Raw genomic sequence first — 21654 nt, forward strand, 5'->3', positions numbered from 1 at the left:
CTATTTCTACCTAAGCTGTCCTGCCACCCCTCCACCCCCTCCCAAGATAGATTCATATAAAAATGAGTTTCTGTCTCAACAGGAAGGCGTCAAGCCTCTATTCTGTAATAGCTCAATTTTTTAAATAATTCTGTATTTGTTCAGTTTAATGTTAGTGTTCTATCAGCAAAAGCACTCTTTAGTGTTCTATAATTCTTTATACAATTACTAAATATTTATTTCTGTAAGACCCACCTGCTGGATTCTTAGGGGTTTACAAGCTGCTTCAAAACTAAGTTCAAAACAGCCACCTACAGGAAACAGCATGTGACTTATCTCAACTTTTCCTACTCCACTAACCTCACCAAAGACCCTTCCTAGTCAAGAATACAAGAATATATTTCCTTATAAACCCATATGTAATTAGATATTAAACAACTGATTCTTTCCCATGACTAATTTTGAAACAGAGGTATAGAACTTAATTCCTTTTGGGGAATTTTGTGCTTAACAGCCCTTACAGATTCAAATGGTTGTGGATGGGCCTCAACATGTGAAAGCCAAAGAGACCAAAGAACTTCTCAACATGTTGGGAAGTAAGAGATAATATTAGCATCTTCAGTGTTTTGTTGCACAAAGATTGTCAGGACTGGAAGCCAAAGTCATAAAAGAGGTGCCTTCTGGAAGACTTGAGGTCAGTTCTTACTCTGAAAAGCACAACTCAAAATAATTGGAGGAAAAGTCATTTGTCAGTTTTGTGGACTCTGCATCTGGGTTGCCCAGACCCCAAATGCAGTAAATCAGAGTAGCCAGGGAGCACCTGCTACAGCTATGGTGATCCTGGGTGGAAAACACTGGTTCCAGTTCCCACCTCCAGGAACTGTTTTCAGTTTACACCACCAGTAATTCTGAGTACTTATATGTACTATTTTATAAGAAGGCAGATGGGCAAAAGCTGATCCATGATAAGTCCATTCTGCGATACTACTAAAGAAAAAAAACCATGAACTAAATGTTTCTTCTACTGCAGGTTTCCCATTGTCTGCAAGAAGAAGAGATAAAACGTACTAAAGGTACTGTCATCTGAGTTCTGGATCTAATGTAAAGTGCGGTAGGAAATTAGATCTAATCCAATGGTGGAAGTTTGCAGAATTTAAGCAGCTTACCAGGTCAAAAAGATGTGCAGTGGCCTTCCAGTCATTCTCCTCTTCACCTTTTTTTAATTTTACTGTGTTTGATGGCAGAGATGTAATAGAAGCCATCATAGGTAGATCCTAAATAAGAGTAATTTAGAATATTGTCAGGAATCATTATCAGTCCTGTAGTTCAAAGATTTGTAATTGTTTTTCAAATATAAAATTTATTGCAATAAATGGATGATCTGCACAGAAGACAACAAAAGTGAACTATTGATGCTGTGTACTCTGAAAGGGTACTCTTGCTGACATAAGCAAGAGGTGAAAAATGGTCAACAAAAGCATTTTAAACTTAAAATAAACCCAAAGGATTTGGATTCTGTTGAATTGTGGAGCAATCATCTTGGTAACATATTAACAGACTGTTTTCCACATGTGCAAAGCAGGACCTCATCTTCTGACAAACAACAAAACTCAACTACAGTCTAAAGCTCTAAAAACTACCCGCAGATCAGACTCTTGGATCATACCCCATGACAGCAAGGCAGGAAGACTTCAGTCTCTTGCAGAGTGATTTGCAGTCTCTGCATCTGTTTCAACGGACCTCCTGTTTTGAGCAGGTTGTTTGCAATGGAGAGGTGTGAAAGGAGAAGTGAAACTTTTGACCTAAGTACAGCCCACCTCACTGCTTTGCAAAGCTGGCCACTGCAGAAAACTCTCCAGAAACCACACTCCTTTTTCAGTGAGTAAGAAGTTAGGCTTATTGTCGTGGTTTAACCCCAGCCAGCGAATAAACCCCACGCAGCTGCTCGCTCACCCCCCCAGCTCTGGTGGGATGGGGGAGAGAATCGGGAGGGCACAAGTAGGAAAACTCCCGGGTTGAGATAAAAACAATTTAATAATTGAAATAAAACGAAGTAGAACAGTAATAATAACAATGAGAACAACAACAATAACAGAATATACAAAGCAGACGATGCACAATGCAACTGCTCGCCGACCGCGTGTCACGAACGGGGGCCGAGCCCCCCCACACACCTGGTTTTTATACTGAGCATGATGTCACATGGTATAGAATACCCCATTGGCCAGCTGGGTCCACCACCCCGGCTGTGCTCCCCCCCCCTCGGTGCAAGCATCACCCAGCAACAGCCAAAGCATCAATGGGCCATCAACGCTCCTTTCACACCAAACCCAAAACACAGCACACCCCCCCAAGCTACTGGGAAGAAAGTTAACTCTGTCCCAGCCGGAACCAGGACACTTATTTTTAGCAGTGATATGAATACACCATTCCATGAGACACAGGCAGACATTCCCTTACTTTGGTTTAGGAGTCCCTCCTGTTGCTGACAAAGGCTATTGAGAAGGTAAACTAATTTCACAAATAATTTCAAATATGAAAATTTTCTGTCTTCTTGTGATTCTTAACAGTGTTAGTAGAGAGTAGCAGGGTAGGAATGGGGACATGTATGTACGGAAGCATTTCAGCAGCAGCATTCTTGCAGATGTGTAATAAATTACTAGATACAAAACAATAATGTTGCCAGAACAGTTATGAGTAATCCTGACTTCTGTCTTAATTTACCAATTCAACACCAGTACTGCAGACAAAAGGGTAAATTGGTATCAGATGAAATTCCAAGGAATTGAGTTATATTAGGAATTAATCAAGATGAGGAGGAGCCTAGTGGCTTCACCAGCAAAACATGTCAGCATTTGCCAGAAAGAAACCACCTGCTGCTATTAAGAAATCAGTTTGAAAATGTCATCCTCTTTCAAGACAAATTTGGTTTTATTTTTAAGTCATTGGAAGTTAACTGGCTGTCTAACATAGAGCTAGTATTCAGATTTTCCCTTGTGTAATTGCTTAGAACAAGCCAAAGACAAAAAACAAAACACAAACAAGGATTCTTGGAGAACACTGTAAAAGGCAGCAACGTATTACACGAACACCACTTTATCATCTGTGCTGGAATCAGTGGCTATAGGAGACCAACTCCCCTTTTTGCTTTTTAAGCTGCAGTTTTTTGAGGCAAGGCTAAGAAATGTTTGCAAGGGAATAAAAAGGAAGTCTTCGTATTTCTAATTCCAGAGTTAAAAAAAAAAAAAGACAATAACAAGTCTATCAATCTTTACAGCTTTCATTCAGTTTTATAAAAAAATATAGCATTTTATATATCCATAAATATAATATAGACGCCAAAACATACACCTACAGTTCTGCTTCAGTAATATCCTCATCAGGGCAACAATAGTATTCCACAAAACAGATCTGTCCATCCTCATTCCTAATTATATACTGCAGTGAAAGAAATCCTCTAGTATCTGTTCAAATGGACACTTTACAAGATAAAGCCAGTGCCTTTGTAGATGGTTTAAGCAAAGAAATCTTGTACCTGCAGGGGAGAAAAAAAGTCATCTGAAAAAAATACATTGTGCAGAGAGGAGCTGAAACATTACTCCCAATTAAAGCCATAGAATAACTAAAAAACAATTAGCAACGTGCTAATTTGATCTTTTCCTGGTATCAACATTGGACAGACATTGTTATCGCTTAGCTTTTGATCACAGACACAGACTTTTATCAGATGGGAAGTACTTTTTTTTCCTGTACTAGTGAAATAAATGTCACAGTAATGCAAAAACAGTTTTTTAAACTTTCGAGCAAGAATGTATGACCTGCTACAGAGGGCATTGATCACAGACTTACTAACCTGTTTGTCTGGGTCTGGTTACAGTGGAATGATTCCATCAAATCAGAGTCCCTGGGGTAGTCCAGATGTGCACTTCCTGCATTTCCAAAAGTGGATAACCTGGAAGACAAAAGGCACCATCTCAAAAAACCCGATCGCAGCTCTGTAAAAACTCGTCAGACTTGGTCATCTTGCATATCTCAATGGCTGTTTCACAAAACACTACTGTTTGTTTTGCTTTATTTAATTAAAAATTCTAAACTGTCCACATCAGTGTCACATTTACCAGGTTGTCAATATATTAATTACTATGTTAATTAGATTACATATTGTGATTTGCTATATTCATTACAATTCTTCCTGAAATAAACCAATATTATAAGACAGTTCCCCCCCTTCACCCTGAAAACTTCCAGTCCTTACCCACTGAAGAGCAGGAAGGCCAAGCATGAACATTTGAGTTGAAAGCATAGTTTCCAGTACCTGAAGTAGGGTTTATCTGAAGACATGGTAATCTGCAGAACTTGACTGGTCATATCCAGTTCAGCAAATGCTTCTTGTAGCCCCTCCGACTGCAGGATAATTTTATTAACAACATTTGTACTGCAGAAATCAAAGTCTAACAACTCATCAGGTTCTTGACTGTTAATTTTGCACACTGTCACTACTCCTCCTTCTTCCAAGAACAGCATCAAGGGATAACCATAACCATGATAACACATCCTAAGGGCCGTTGATGTTCCTGAAAAAGAGAATGAAATATACATTCTTCAGAGAGCTAGCTAGCACATCTGATCACTTTAAAAAATTCAGATTTTACTGGCATATGGGGCACAGATCAATTTGATTTAGCATGCTTTGTCCAGCCTCTAACACACTAATGTAGCATGCTCAGTGTAGCCTCCTAGACACCCTTTGAAGTGTTAATGGTTATGCAGCAAAACGAAATGATTTGTATGTAGACACCAGTTCAAATCCAACTCATGTCATGTACCAAACGGGTAACACTAGCTGTGACAATGAAGCTGGGTATGCTACAAATAGTTTAGTGGACTTGGAAAATCTTCCATGGTCCTGAGGCTCTCTCTGGCTCACATCGTCTTTCTTTACTACTCTTGATACTTGTGCAACCCAAACTGAAGTTAATGCAGCTTAGCTTGCATTATGGTCACATCCTCCTTTTGCTATGTAATCATAATCTGAATGTTTGGTTTCCCAAAATCACGGTGCTGTTTAGCACAGTTGATTTAGGTCTTTAGGTCAGAGTCACAAAAGAAGCAGCAGAGGAATATGGAGTTCAATGCATAGCTGCAATGGTAGAACTGCCTGAGAAAATTGCCATGGTATCACTCTACTTCACATGAGTACACAGTGCATCTTGTAGCACTCATACAGTTATGCTAACTTGTAGTTATTTTTGCTTGTGAAAACATTTTTTTGAACCACCATGAAGTTAAAAAAGAATTAATTTATAGGAAATAAAATTTGCTAAGACTTGTTTTTTTAAATAAATGGGTTCATGTAATTCAATATTTGTATACATAATTGTGAAGGTAGTTTCCCACGCGCCTCTGTCACCAAAAAGACTACAAACATCAGCAATAATACAGTCTACTTGATTTTTGTAATTCACATATACAATAAACAAAATCTAAAGTGCTCTATTCACCTGAGAATTGTGCATAGGGGGAGAGATGGTGTGCTTACGGCACAAAGTGGTACCCAATTCAGCCACAGATTTCTTGTGAGACAGCTTTTGTGCTTTTTCAGCTCAAAATGACAGCTCTGATAAGAGGTGCCCGAGCTTGCCCAAGCAGTAATCTTTTAGCCTGATGCTGAGGGTATGTGCAGCCTGCCCTGCTGGCCATTTAAAGCATATGACAGTGTGAAGCACCGTCCCTAGTAGAAGGAACCTTGGTGCTGTCTACAATCATACTGACTACCCTGAATGGGCTGCAGAGGAACTATTCTGTCAGCTGTGCCTAGGTTTCCCCTTAAGTGAAGGGCACTCAGGAACAAATTAGCATTTGTGTGATGTGGATGATCTGGGCCCTGGACTGAAAACAGATCGACAGTAAAGGCAGTCATGGCGTGTGTCAGTCCTGGGGGACAGTGCTGGCCTCAGTGTCAGAATTCCAGCCTAAACATATCACATGAATTGCCAGAGATGCCTGAACAAACTACTTGACATGTCTTCTTAACAAGATTATAGAAACTGTTTGAGATTTTCAGCCCCAAACCCGAGCAAGGGTGCAAGATAGGGCTGTTCATTGGACCTCATGCCACAAAAGGGTTCTCTCCCAAAACAAGTGGTTCTTTTGTGCCTTACACAGTTCCAGGAAACATTATCTTCACAGGAAGACTCCTCTGTTTCTCAGTTACCCCAATAATGTCACACGACATATACCTTTATTCCATCTTCCAAACTGAGTCAGCCTCTTTTAGCATCTCCTGCTGCAGCAGTCCCTGACACACTGGCTAGGCTCACATCCATCAGCTCCTTTCTTCTCTCCATTGACTGTTATCACAGCACACACTTGTATTAGCATAAGTAAACAGGATGGATCCTGCTTAACAGCGATAGCTGCCAAGCTTACAAGGACTTAAGGTGAGGAAGTCAGAAGTTTTGCCAAGACTGGAAATCTCCCCATTGCTATGTACAGGTTTCACTATGTGACTACACGATACACATACACGGTCAAGGTGAATATGCACCATACCTGGCAAAGAACTGGTACCAAAAATGGTCAAGCAGTCGAGAAGAACAGACAAATTGATCAAGAACATCACCAATTCCTCCTGAAGAGCAAATTCCTGAAAAATTTCTGCCTATAAGAGAAAGGAAAAACATGAAGAGAGGGGAGTTTCTGCAATTATTTTACAGCTTACACTTATCTCCTTAAATTCAGCACTTTCACTTTCAGAGATCAGTGTAATACAAAGTGATTTCTACATGTAACACAATATCTGTTAAAGAAAAATAGGTCTTCATCCTCAAAAACTAGTAAAATAAAATCAGGTCACAGTTTAAACAAAGTAGTGTGGCATAAGCATGAAAAACTCAACTTTTGTTTTCTATAGTTAAAAACAAGCTACAAATGTTAAAGCCTAAACCTGCCTATTTATGGAGCTGGAAACATTCAGGGAACTATATAATGTAAATGCCACACTTCTCAAGAAACAATACTTATTTACTTTTCTTCTTTAGGAGCATGATGAAACATTTCAAATAATAAAAATATGTAACTGCTTTTTCAAAAGCAGCTCAAATCATCCCATTTTTTTTCTCAGATATTCTGTTCCTGCAGTTAGCAGAAAGCAGCTGGTGCCCAGTGGAAAACAGGAGGTAGCCTGGAGTAGTTTACCCTCATAAGGCTAGCCAAAGGCATGTTTCAGCACGTGGTGAACTCGCCTAACAGCTCAACACTTTCAAAGGAACCTCCAGTCACTGTTCCCCTGCTCCCATCCCCCTCTGTTTCCTGCTTCTGCCCACATGTGCCTGCTGCTTAACTTCGACTAGCACACAATGGCCACTTCATGAACCAGCTTAACCTAACCAAACAAATACAGCACTAGTGTTAATGTTAATCTTAATCAACATTAATCTTCAAAGTGTTATCATCCTGTGTATAGCCCTCACCCAGAACTGGGTTAAAAGACCAGTTAATAAGAAACCAGAATGATGAAGCTAGTGAGTGGGTGTTTGATTGGAGGAGATCAAGATGTATATGTTTTAATTTAAGAACACTATGGTGATAGATAGTTTAGTTTGTTGTGGATTCTATACTGCTCGCTTCTGTAATTTTAAACAATGAAGATTTGTTGCTTAGAAGTTAGATAACTAACAGGTGTGTGTTTGTAATTGTGTGGAGTAGTAAATAATTATAAACTGTGTGTTTTAGAGGTAGTGATAATTAATTTTAGCTATGGAAACTACAAACAAACGTGGTCCAAGCATGGCTCAGGGACAAATTGCGACCCTATAAGGTAAAGAGGAAATAAGTTCATGAAGAGTTCAGTACCCTGCCGACCACCGGAGACCACCCGAGACCCCCAAGGAGACCCTAAAGGCTTTAGTGCGCATGTGTTTAAGATGATGTAATATTACAATGAGTTCTCGGAAATGTAATGAATATGTAAAAGAGAAATTTAAAATATGTATGAGAAGCATGGATATAAACAGAAAGGTGACTAGACCAGGTGTGCTTGATTTGTGGCAAGTCCACCGAGCACCCAGGCCTGAATAAAACAATATCTCTCCTGAGCGTGTGGAATTGGTTACTTGCACGCCGGGCACGAATCCGCTTTTCGGACAACAGTTTTTGGCGACCCAGATGGGACTGCTGTGAAGCCTTGCCCGGATCGACTTGCCGGCTCTCGGTGGGGAGACCCTGCTCTCTGGACTCCAGCGCGCACCGACCTTTTGATCGGGGACTCCGTGAGTATCCTCCCCAACCAGAGCAGGTGAGCGACTCAACGGTGCAACGCTAAGGTAAATGAGATATTGTTCTGGGGTATAAAATTGTGCATGCATTTGGTAAGGAATTGTGGCCACGGGTAAAGAGGTATATTCATATGCATTTGACAGTGACGACTGGAGTATATGAAGTTGTGGTTAAGAACGCTCTTTTTAAGTAAAGGTATGGGAGCTCAACCATCAAAAGTAACAGCTTGTTCCCCCTTAGGATGCATCATTAAACATTGGGGAAAATTTGGGGGTGATGCTTTGAGAAAGGATAAATTAATTGAATATTGTACTAGATGGTGGCCAATGTACAAATTGGAAGATGAGGAAAAATGGCCAGAATTGGGAACCTTGCAATATAATACTATTTTACAATTAATGTTATTTTGTAGAAGACAAGGAAAATAGGCTGAGGTACCTTATGTAAATTTGTTTTTTTTTTTTTTCAGAAATGATCATGAATTTTGGAAAAAATGTAAACTTTTAGATTCAGATTCTAATGTGATGATGATGATGATGGAAAATAAGGAACCAAAAGTGCATTGTTGTTCTGCTTGTAGCATAGGAAAACAATGTTTAAAACTAGGAGAAGAAGAGGAGGATACACAAATGTTAGTACCACCAAATAAAAATGAAACTTCTGAAACCGAAGCAAGAAGAAGCAATACTTCTAGTCCGATAGCTGGCAGGACTAGAACCCAGCAAGGGTCTGTATTGTTAGCACCCCTTCGCCAGGCAGTGGGCCCAAGGGGGAAGCCAGTATTTGTGAAAGTACCATTTACAACTTCTGATTTAATGAATTGGAAGGAGTTAGCAGGATCATATAGAGAGAATCCTGAAAAGGTGTATAGATTTTTTCAAACAATTATTGAAAATCCATAATCCAGATTGGCAAGATATTCAAATTCTTTTGAATAATTTGTTTACTCCTGAAGAAAAGAGGGTAGTATTAGAAAAAGCAAATATGGAAAATGAGAGAATAAATGCAAGAGAAGGTCCTGCTCATTTTATGCCAACTCAAGACCCAAATTGGCATCCTAATAGTAATGACGGGAAATTGATGATTAAACAGTATCAACAATTAATTTTGTATGGAGTAAAGAATGGAATATCCCGCCCAAAGAATTTGGCGAAATTGACTCAAATAATTCAAGGAAAAACAGAGGACCCATCCGCCTTTTATAAACGATTATGTGCATGTGGAGCACAAGCCTTATGAGGAGCGGCTGAGGGAACTGGGGTTGTTTAGCCTGGAGAAGAGGAGGCTGAGGGGAGACCTCATCGCGCTCTACAACTACCTGAAAGGAGGTTGTAGCGAGGTGGGTGTTGGTCTCTTCTGCCAAGTAACTAGCGATAGGACAAGAGGAAATGGCCTCAAGTTGTGCCAAGGGAGGTTTAGATTGGACATTAGGAGAAATTTCTTCACTGAAAGAGTGGTCAGGCCTTGGAACAGGCTGCCCAGGGAAGTGGTGGAGTCACCATCCCTGGAAGTATTTAAAAGACGTGTAGATGAGGCCCTTAGGGACATTGTTTATTGGACATGGTGTGTTGGGTTGACGGTTGGACTCGATGATCTTAGAGGTCTTTTCCAACCTGTATGATTCTATGATTCTATGAAATGGACAGACTTAGATCCTGAGAGTGATGAGAATAGAGCAATATTTACTACTTTGTTTGTAGGGCAAGCTGCTCCAGATATTCGAAAGAAACTGCAGAAAGTGGATGGGATTACAGGAATGACTATATCACAGTTAATTGAAATTGCTTATAAGGTGTATATCAATAGGGAAGAGGAGGAAAAGAAAAATCAGGAAAAAGAAAAAATAAAAGACAGGAAACAAAAAGCTGCTATTCTTGCAGCTGCTTTTGTAAATGCCCAAGGATCAGCGAGGTAGAAGATATTTGAGAAGTAGAGGCAGAGGGTATTTGAGAGGAAAAGGTAGAGGAGGTAGAGATATGTTTAAACAATATACCCCATTAGGATTTAATCAATGTGCTGTATGCAAGAAACAGGGACACTGGAAGAGTGAGTGTCCAGAGAACAAAGAAGCAGTCGTGACTCAGTCACAGCAGATACCACCTGAAGCTGATTTACTTATGATGGGAGGAGATTCTGAATGATGGGGACCGGGGGTAGAAAATGATATTTTCCCAGCTGAGCCCCTGGTTCCAGTAAAGCTGGGAGATGAAGTAGTCGATTTTTTAGTAGATACTGGAGCAAAATATTCTGTTATAAATACATGTAAAGGACCAATGAGTAAATGTAATGTATCTATTGTTGGGGTCACGGGAAAGAAGGAGGTAAGGCCTTTTTTGAAACCTTTAAAATGTAAAATTGGAGGAAAAAACACTGATGCATGAATTTTTATATACACCGGAATGCACCATGCCTCTCTTAGGACGGGATTTATTGAATAAATTGGGAGCACAAATCAACTTTAAAAAAGGAAGAATCCAAGTTCATTTTCCTGAAGCTAATGCCTGGCAAGCCCAAGTTTATTTATTACAGACAAACACAGATGAATCTGAAGAAATTCCAGAAGAGATTAAAGATGCAGTTTACCCTTTTGTTTGGGCAACAGAGAAACCAGGAAGAGTGAAAAATGTGGAACCGGTAAAAGTTGAATTGAAAACAGGAGCTCGACCGGTAAGAAAAAAACAGTATCCTATTAGTACAGAAGCCAGAAAAGGTTTGGAACCAATAATAAATAATTTTCTTAAATACGGACTTTTAAGAGAATGTCAATCTGATTATAATACTCCTATCCTTCCAGTGAAAAAGCCACATAACCAAGGATATAGGCTGGTTCAAGATCTAAGAGCGATAAACCAGTTAGTGGTGGACATTCATCCAGTAGTCCCTAATCCATATACGCTGCTAACAACTATCAATGAATCAAATGCATATTTCTCTGTTATAGATTTGAAAGATGCTTTCTTTTGTATACCTCTGGAAGAAAACAGTAAAAAGATTTTTGCCTTTGAATGGGAAGATCCGTCGACTGGGAGGAGGACTCAGCTCTGCTGGACCGTGCTGCCACAAGGGTTTAAAAATAGCCCAACCATCTTTGGAGCAGCTCTGAATAAGGAACTGGAACAGTGGTCCGGTAAGGAAGATCAAATCACCCTCCTTCAATATGTTGATGACATCCTATTGGGAGCAGATACTATTGAAATCTGCAAAGAAAAGACTGTCAGCCTCCTAAACTTTTTGGGAATGGCCGGGTATAGGGTGTCAGAGAAGAAAGCACAAATTGCAAAACAAACTGTAATTTATTTGGGGTTTGAGATTTCCCAAGGACAGCGAAGATTGGGAAATGATAGAAAAGAAGCCATTTGCAGGATGGCACCCCCTCAATCCAAAAGAGAGTTGAGAGGATTTTTAGGAATGGCTGGATGGTGTCGCCTTTGGATTCCAAATTATGGTTTGATGGCAAAACCACTGTATGAGGCAACCAAAGGCCCTGAAGAATTGTTAGAATGGACTCCAGAGTGCCGAAAAAGTTTTGATGACATTAAACAGACTTTAATGAAAGCTCCAGCTTTAGGACTTCCAAATCTGACCAAACCCTTTGAGCTATTTGTTCATGAGAAGAGACATGTAGCTATGGGGGTTTTGACTCAACTTTTGGGAGACTGGAGAAGACCAGTGGCTTACTTTTCCAAACAATTAGATAAAGTAAGCTCAGGATGGCCTAGCTGCTTGCGGGCAGTTGCGGCAACGGTTCTCATCATTCAAGAAGCTAGAAAATTGACATTGGGACAGAAAATAACGGTTCACGTCCCGCATGCGGTACTTGCAGTACTGGAACAAAAAGGACATAATTGGCTAACCCCTAGTCGTTTGTTACAATATCAGGCTTTGTTAGTGGAACAAGACGACATCATTTTGAAAGTGAGTACAATTTTAAATCCTGCCTCTTTAATGCCAAGTGAAAAAGAGAGTAATCTTAACCATGATTGTTTACAAGTTATCGAACAGGTGTATGCCAGCAGGCCAGCTCTGAAAGATGTCCCTCTCCAAACTCCGGATGAAGAATTATTTACTGATGGAAGCAGCTTTGTTGTAAAAGGAGAAAGGAGGGCTGGCTATGCCGTGGTAACTTTAACTGAAGATCGAGAAGTAAAAGCATTACCTCCAAATACATCCGCCCAGAAAGCAGAAATTATAGCCCTCACAAAAGCCTTAAATTTGGCTAAAGGTAAAAGAGTTAACATCTATACAGATTCTAAATATGCTTTTGGAGTTGTGCATGCTCATGGAGCAATATGGAAGGAGCGAGGACTTTTGTCTGCCAGTGGTACCCTTATAAAATATGGAACCGAGATTTTGAATTTGTTGGAAGCAGTACAGAAACCTAAAGAAGTTGCGGTGATTCATTGTAAAGCTCATCAAAAAGGGGACTCAAAAGTAATACAAGGAAATCAGAAAGCAGATGAGGCTGCTAAACGTGTAGCATTAAATACTATGATTTATGTTTTAATTCCATCAAACGAAATTCAGGTGGAATCCCCAAATTATAATGAGAAAGAAAATAAATTAGCTATGTTATTACATTGTAAGAAGAATGATCAAGGATGGTGGATAACTTCACATGGACAATGTATAGTAACCCCTGAAATTATGAAGAAATTAATGGTCAAAACCCATGCTGAAACACATATGGGAGCAGAGGCAATGGTGGAATCAGTAAAACGATATGCGATAGGAACTAAAATGTTATTGATTGCTAAAAGTGTGAGTAATAAATGTGAGATTTGTCTTAGGAACAATCCGAAAATACAAATCCGACCCCCTCCTGGAGAGGTAAAGAGAGGCATAACTCCCGGTGAGTATTGGCAAATAGATTTTTCAGAGTTACCGCGATGTAACCAATACCGATATCTATTGATATTGGTAGATACCTTCTCTGGATGTCCGGAAGCTTTCCCGTGTTGAACCAACAAGGCAAAAGAGGTTGTGAAACATTTGTTGAAAGAAATAATTCCAAGGTTTGGAGTCCCTTTAGGAATATCCTCAGACAGAGGTCCACATTTTGTAGCAGAGGTTGTTAAAAACATGAGTAAGACATTAGGGATTAAGTGGGATCTCCATACCCCTTGGAGACCTCAATCTAGTGGGCAGGTGGAAAGGATGAATCAAACATTGAAAAGACAAATTTCTAAAATATGTCAGGAAGCCCAATTGAAGTGGATCGAAGCCTTACCACTTGCCTTGTTGAGGATTAGGGTGACCCCTAGAGCTAAAGAAAAAGTGAGTCCATTTGAAATTTTATATGGAAAACCTTATAGTGTTAATTTGACGGGAGGATCAGAACAAATGCATGTAATAGGAGAAAAAGTATTGACTGAATATCTTTTATCTTTGAGTAAGGTGTTGAATTCTTTGCATAAGTATGTCCTTTTGAAGACACCTTTACCTCTTGAATTTCCAGTACGCTCATTTAGTCCAGGGGATCAAGTTTATTTGCGAACGTGGAAGGATGACCCTCTTGGAGAAAAGTGGAAAGGACCTTTCCAGGTGCTGTTAACAACAAACACTGCTGTGAAACTGGAAGGAATAGATTCTTGGATTCATTATACGAGGATTAAGAAAATTCCACCTGGACTGTGGACATCTGTATTTAAGGAACCATTGAAGTTAACTTTACGGCGTGTTCAATGAGATACTGGAGATGCTGCTAAATTAGTGTAATAATTTGGTTTTTTAACAGAATTAAATTAGGGAAAGAGGGAAGATGTGGAATGTGTTGTTGTTAATAATAACGATCAGTCAGATTGTTTCTCAACTTTTGTTACCAAAATGGGATAGAAATCTAAATATCTAGGAACTTTTAGCCCGAGAAGTAACCAACATGTCTTCCTTTTGTATTGCAGCCGAGAATTCTGTGGGAGGGATGTATAGTTCTTGTTTGGTAGGAGTACCAACCCCATTGGAATTGATGAAGAATTATACAATGTTTCAAAGTTTTGACATTAAGTTAACTTATCATAGCATTTATAGTTTGGGAAAAAACAACTAGATCCAAGGAGAGAGGGATGTTAAGAGTCAAGGTGCGAGGAATGCTTCCAGCTGGGCATTGTGTTAAATTCATAAATTGCACTTCTAAATGTGAAAATTTAACACGTTTACAACCTCCTTTGAAATGTAACTCCACTCAACTTCAGAGTTATGCATGGGCTCATACTAAATTACCCCTTGGATGGTTTTTGTTATGTGGACGAATAGCATATTCCTATATTCCAGCGAATGTGGCCGGAGGTCCGTGTTCAATAGGGAGGATAGCTCTGCTGCTGATAGACAAAAAGGACTTAGAACATGGTGGACGAACTAAAAGGAGTGTACATCAGATATCAGAGGATTGTGACTCGCAAGTCACTTTATACAGTTCGAGTGAGATGTCAGCTACAGCTATCCTAGCACCCGGAGTTGGAGTAGCTATGAATTATCACACCATAAAACGGATTACTTCTGCTTTAGTAAAAGATATAAATTATACCTCCCAAGCACTTTCGGCTATTGGTACAGAAATGACACAAATAAGAGAAGCCACACTTGAAAACAGGGCTGCAATTGACTATTTACTTTTAAGACATAATCATGGCTGTGAAGAATTTAAAGGAATGTGTTGTTTTAATTTAAGTAAATGTGTTGTTTTAATTTAATTTTAATTTCTCCAGTTAGTGGAGAAGAAAATCCAACAATTAAAAGATTTGGCATATGGGTTTAAAGAACGGGAAGGATTAGATTTTTCTTGGTTGTTCTCGTGGCTTCCAAATTTAAATTGGCTTAGACAATTATTTTTGTTTGTGGTATTGATCGTTATTTTAGTTATGATTACATGTTGTATGATTCAATTTGTATCTTTTTGTAGAAAATAAGTAAAGGGAGGAATTGTTAATGTTAATCATAATCAACAATAATCCTCAAAGTGTTATTGTCCTGTGTATAGCCCTCACCCAGAACTGGGTTAAAAGACCAGTTAATAAGAAACCAGAATGATGAAGCTAGTGAGTGGGTGTTTGATTGGAGGAGATCAAGATGTATATGTTTTAATTTAAGAACACTACGGTGATAGATAGTTTAGTTTGTTGTGGATTCTATATTGCTCGCTTCTGTAATTTTAAACAATGAAGATTTGTTGCTTAGAAGTTAGATAACAGGTGTGTGTTTGTAATTGTGTGGAGTAGTAATTAATTATAAACTGTGTGTTTTAGAGGTAGTGATAATTAATTTTAGCTATGGAAACTATAAACAAACGTGGTCCAAGCATGGCTCAGGGACAAACTGCGACCCTATAAGGTAAAGAGGAAATAAGTTCATGAAGAGTTCACTACCCTGACGACCACCAGAGACCACCCGGGACCCCCAAGGAGACCCTAAAGGCTTTAGTGCGCATGTGTTTAAGATGATGTAATATTATAATGAGTTCTCGGAAATGTAATGAATATGTAAAAGAGAAATTTAAAATATGTATGAGAAGCATGGATATAAACAGAAAGGTGACTAGACCAGGTGTGCTTGATTTGTGGCAAGTCCACCGAGCACCCAGGCCTGAATAAAACAATATCTCTCCTGAGCGTGTGGAATTGGTTACTTGCACGCCGGGCACAAATCTGCTTTTCGGACAACAATAGCACAAACAGTGTGAAACACTCAAATCTGATATTCTTTAGCTACATCCTAAACATAGACTTCTGCTGATTTTTTTTTTAAATTTTTTTTATGCCTTAAACACCTTAAATATTTGAAAGAATGAATGCACTGTCTTAAAATTTCCGCTTTTGTCACTGATTTCAATGGAGCTAGAATTTTGCTCATGAAGTTAAATTAAACGGAGAATCATGATTAAATGTACACACTTTTTCTGCATTTAAATAGTGAGTATGATGCATGCTATTGTTTAGTTTCTAATACGTTCCTCCAAATTTCATATTGCTTTTCTCTTTAGTATTTCTGTAAACTTTAAATTAATCCCCTTTCCACCTCTTCCCAGCCATGTTCTCCACTATATTTTTAGCAGCTCTCCAGCAAGTGGTGGCCAAAGGATTCATTCTCTTGGTGCTTCACCCGAGTTTCAGAACTGCTGTATATGTGGTTCTTAAATAGTAAGAATGGAGACTATATCCCGGGAACAGGAAAGGCAAAAAAAAAAAAAAAAAAAAAAAAAAGTGAGAACTGTAACCACAGAGAAAACTGGAGCTGTTCTCTGTCTTTGCTTTCTTCTAAGCCTTTACATACTTTAGTCTAAGAAGCCGTTGCAGTTCAGGTGTAGAGTGGAATTTCTGATTCAAATGAAAACTGGCAAGGTGAACAGAAATTGAGGAAACAGTGTTTTAAACAAATTAACCAAAGAAGGGATGTGAATTCTCTGGTTAATTTTGTCATCAAACAGCTTCTGGATTTCTCAGTGTGTAGGTTTTCAAGGTACTTGTTTTGGCAGTTTCTTTAATCGATTCTGTCTTTGATCCAGTTTGCAGTATGGCCTCACAAACGTTTGTACCAGCACAACTAACAGAACAGCAAACTGCCCTGTGGGATGGGAATAAGTGACCTGAGCAGGAACATTCTGAAGCAGTTTCACTGCTGAAGCCAGAAACTTGAGACAAGAGTCTTGCTATTACCTGAGGGCTGCTGGTATTTTTTCTTATAGTAGGATAGTCACCCGGTAAAACCCGTTTCCTTGTCTGTTTCTGAAGACATTGTCTTTTTTGTCTTGGCAGGGTGTTAATGGAGCTGTTCAGTACACAAGAAGTTTCTTAAAGGAAGCTTAGCGGCTAGTACGGGAACGAGGGGGTGTTTGTATTTCAGATGAAGTGAGGTTTTTTGACATAAGAGCTCTAGAATTTGGGGTACCTCTGAAAGTAGTCTTAAAAGAATCTAAGTGAAGCCAAACTGAAAGCCTGGAAATAATCTAAATGAAATGCTGTACATTTCATAGCTTAAGGTTAACACAGTGCATCTTTCCAAGCATAAGAGCCTCCCAGTTTTTACTGCCTTTATTCTGCTATGTGGTATTCTGATTTTAGACACAGGTAAGGTTAGTAGCAGACTTGAGTCCTTACCTTTTGGGAGCAGTAAATTTACACAAATATGCAGCTAATAAATGCCAGCTGTGATGTGAGGTTTCTCACAATAACACTTCCTCTTATGAGTGTTGTTGGCATACATAAACTCTAGAAGGGGGTTGATTGCTGTCCCTCTGCAAATACATTTTATAAATAGTATTTGCTTAGCTAAGGCTATTTTGAAATAGTAGCAAATGCTTCAAAGTGACTGTGATACGTACCTCAAGCATTGCAGTAGTAGAATCGGCAATCATGGGGTTGCAATTTTGAAATGTGATAAGCAACTGCATTTCCTCTCCATTTTGAAATGGAAGCTGCAGCTTATTTGTGCATTTCACCATGCCTAAGACTTGGTGAGGTATTAGCTCTTTCATATGCGAAAGAAAAACTCAATTACAATAAACAGTATTTTGTGCAAAGCCATCTGAATAAGGATCCTACTACGATAGTTGACTCCAGGTGTAGTTGCAGTTTAATGCAAATCAGTAACAATAGAAAGACAAGAAAAAGTAACCATATTGTAAAACATAAGAAGGCGATGGGGATTTTTATGGATTTTTCTTTTTGAAAGGTACAGACAGGATTTGGATGGACAGGCAGCCATTTCTGGGGATTTCAAACACATGATGTAGTCCCTGACATTGTTACTTTGGCAAAAGGAATTGGTAATGGCTTTCCAATGGCAGCTGTTGTTACAACAAAAGGTATGTGTTCTGTTCTGCTAAGGATTAAAATAGAGCAAATACAAAATATACTATACAATAACTACTTACTGGAGAGATGCATGTTGAAACAGCTGAGCTTTATTAATAATCTTTGTCTCAATCTATCTTTTGATAAATGAATTGGATTCTCATTACTCACTTGTTTTACCAAGTGCTGTGCTATACCAGTGCAAAGCTTTATTTAAATGGGGTTAATTGCACAACTGAAGCAGAGATGACCTTGTGAGTCATTGGTAGAGCTGGTAATAGATCCTGGAAATCCTCACTGAATTCACAGTTTTACTAATCAATGCACTGCAAGTATATAAGGCAGCATGTTAGCCAACTACTTGATTCATGCAAATGACTCGCGGAATCTAGTGAAGAAAATGTGTAGGTGTCAGTTTAAGGGGATGAAACGAAGAAGTCCCCGAAAAACTCTCTAAGACTCAATTTGGAGTTTTAGAAAGCAGGTATTCTTTATTGCAGCGCTGGACGCACAGAGGATTGCTCCACCTAGTGTGCGTGCCAAATCACTTAACCATAGAAGTTATATACAGTTAGAGTATACATATTCATTACATTTCCCAGAAATCATTAACATATGCAAAAGTCTCAGTCTTCACGCATACTTAGTTCTAGCTCCTGGCTTAAGTAGCGTAATTCTCACTAGCACCACCCTCTTATCTCAAGATACAAGGTTGGCCTCCTTATCTAGAATACTAAGTTTCAAGGCCTTTTTATCTACTATGTGTCAGGTCGGCCTATTCACAAGGTATTCCTAACCATCTGCATCATTTCAGCCAAAGAACTGTAAATCTCTTCATTGTTCCTTCGTATTTGACGTTAATCCCTATCAGGGACAACTGACTACATATGTTAGAAGTGTGACTTTTTTTTTAAAGTCTGTCTTTAGCATCTGCTAAACACTATAGTTTTTGGAAATAATCATAATTTGCTCAGACTACTTGCAGGAAAAAAATAAAATCTTCCTATTGCTTTATTTCCAGTAGAGTCAGGGTAGAAGCACAGCAACTTTAACTTAAAAGTTAAGTTAAAGCAGATAAGGACTGTCACCAAACATATGGCAACTGTAAGAGTAATCAATGTTGTTCTTTTTCTTTTAGAGATTGCAAGTTCCTTGGCTCAAAACCTTCACTTCAATACATTTGGAGGAAGCCCTTTAGCGTGAGTAGTTGGAGCTGTGGTCCTTGATGTAAGGAGAGTGTTATGAATTTATATATGCCAAACTCTTTCTAGTAGCAAAAGATGAAAAATGTTTACATTTATTCTTACTATAAAGTTATGTGTGGGCAATTTTTAAAATAACTGTATAAAATGCATAAACATATGCATGTATTATGCATACATGGCCAATGTGCCCTGTGTGTATGAAAAAAATAAATTCCTGATTAGTTCCACTGCAAAATTTTCATCCCTTTAGCAAGAATAGGAGTCCTCTGTAAATATGTTATCAGAATCATCTTTCTTTGTCTCCCTTATGTTCTTTACTTTGTTAATAAAAATGTAGGAAAGCACTTTTTCAAAAGCCTTAGCTGACTCTTTCATAGGACTATGCAAATCCTCAGCTAAACCAAATTTATTCTCTGGCACACATGCTTAACAAAATTGTTTTAACTCCACAGCTTTTACCTTATGCCTAAAAAGCCTTAATGACCAGATATTTAAAAATATTTAAGGTCAGAATTCCTTTTGGAAAAAATCCCTCACGAAAGAGACAATAGAAAAATTTGCAACATATTTCACTTATTATCCAGCAGAAAATCAGTCAGTGTGTTGTTCGAAAAGCGGATTCGTGCCCGGCGTGCAAGTAACCAATTCCACACGCTCAGGAGAGATATTGTTTTATTCAGGCCTGGGTGCTCGGTGGACTTGCCACAAATCAAGCACACCTGGTCTAGTCACCTTTCTGTTTATATCCATGCTTCTCATACATATTTTAAATTTCTCTTTTACATATTCATTACATTTCCGAGAACTCATTGTAATATTACATCATCTTAAACACATGCGCACTAAAGCCTTTAGGGTCTCCTTGGGGGTCTCGGGTGGTCTCTGGTGGTCGTCAGGGTAGTGAACTCTTCATGAACTTATTTCCTCTTTACCTTATAGGGTCGCAGTTTGTCCCTGAGCCATGCTTGGACCACGTTTGTTTATAGTTTCCAAGGTTATTCTTCACTAGAGTCTAACAATGCTTCCAGGATACACAATTTAGACTAGTTACAATTCTACACGCCTGCAAACACAACACCTGCTAGTTACCTAACTTCTAAGCAACAAGTCTTCATTGTTTAGAATTACAGAAGCGAACAGTAGAATTACAGAAGCAAGCAGTATGGAATAGTAGGTACAGTATCTACTACATCAATTCCCCCCTTTGAGACTTATGATGTTGAGCATCATGAGTCTCACATCATTTACTTATAAGCATTTGGTCTACAAAAAGACATACATTAAATCATACAACAAATAATTATAACTAAGATGACGATCAGTATTGCAAATAAGAACAATTGTCTGTGCCAATTTAAATTTGGAATTTCTATCTTATTTTGGCAATAGAAATTGGGATTCAGCTTTACTGATCATCATAATTAATATCAACAGGCTTTATATTTTCTACTCCTAAACCTACAATTTCTTAATTAATTTGATTTCTTTTCTAACAATAAATATTTTAAATATCACAAATAATTTAACATCATCTCTGATAACTCATCAAGTACGCCTTAAAGTTAATTTCAGTGGTCCCTTAGGTATAGATGTCCACAGTCTAGGATATATTTTTTTTATTCTGGTGTAATGAATCTAAGAGTCTATTCCTTCTAATTGTACAGCAGTGTTTGTTGTCATTAACACTTGGAAGGGTCTTTTCCACTTTTCTTCAAGGGAGTCCTTCCACATTCGCAGGTAGACTTGGTCTCCTGGACTGAATGAATGTACCAAAAATTCAAGGGGTAAATGCGTCCTTAAAAGAACATATTTGTGTAAAGAACTTAATATTTTACTCAAAACCAAGAGATACTCAGTTAACATTTTTTTCTCCTATTATATGCATTTGTTTAGATCCTCCTGTTAGATTGACATCATAAGGTTTACCATACAAAATTTCAAATGGACTTATTTTTTCTCTAGCTCTCGGGGTCACCCTAATTCTTAACAAGGCAAATGGTAAAGTTTCAATCTATTTCCACTGAGCTTCTGGATATATTTTAGGAATTTGTTTCTTTAATATTTGGTTCCTCACATTTTTAATAACCTCCGCTGCAAAATGTGGGCCTCTATCAGAGGACATTCCTAAAGGGACTCCAAACCTTGAAATTATTTCTTTCAACAAATGTTTCACAACCTCTTTTGCCTTGTTGATTCGACACAGGAAAGCTTCCGGCCATCCAGAGAAGGTATCTACCAATACCAATAGATATCAGTATTGGTTACGTTGCGGTAACTCTGAAAAATCTATTTGCCAATATTCACCGGGAGTTATGCCTCTCTTTACCTCTCCAGGAGGGGGTCGGATTTGTATTTTCGGATTGTTCCTAAGACAAATCTCACATTTATTACTCACACTTTTAGCAATCAAT

The 21654-nt window shown here is 38.6% G+C and overlaps 1 protein-coding gene across 1 annotated transcript; it reads right to left on the reverse strand.

Annotated features, from left to right (window-relative positions):
- Nucleotides 1–3324: 3324 nt before the first annotated feature.
- Nucleotides 3325–7200, reverse strand: LOC142074977 (cell cycle checkpoint protein RAD1-like). Its single transcript, XM_075135977.1, is given in 5 exon segments — nt 3325–3514; nt 3833–3931; nt 4295–4553; nt 6532–6640; nt 7177–7200. Coding segments are annotated over 5 exon segments (675 nt in total). The 3' UTR covers nt 3325–3330.
- Nucleotides 7201–21654: the final 14454 nt, after the last annotated feature.

Source organism: Calonectris borealis, chromosome W, assembly GCF_964195595.1.
Source record: "Calonectris borealis chromosome W, bCalBor7.hap1.2, whole genome shotgun sequence".
NCBI classification, from domain to species: Eukaryota; Metazoa; Chordata; class Aves; order Procellariiformes; family Procellariidae; genus Calonectris; species Calonectris borealis.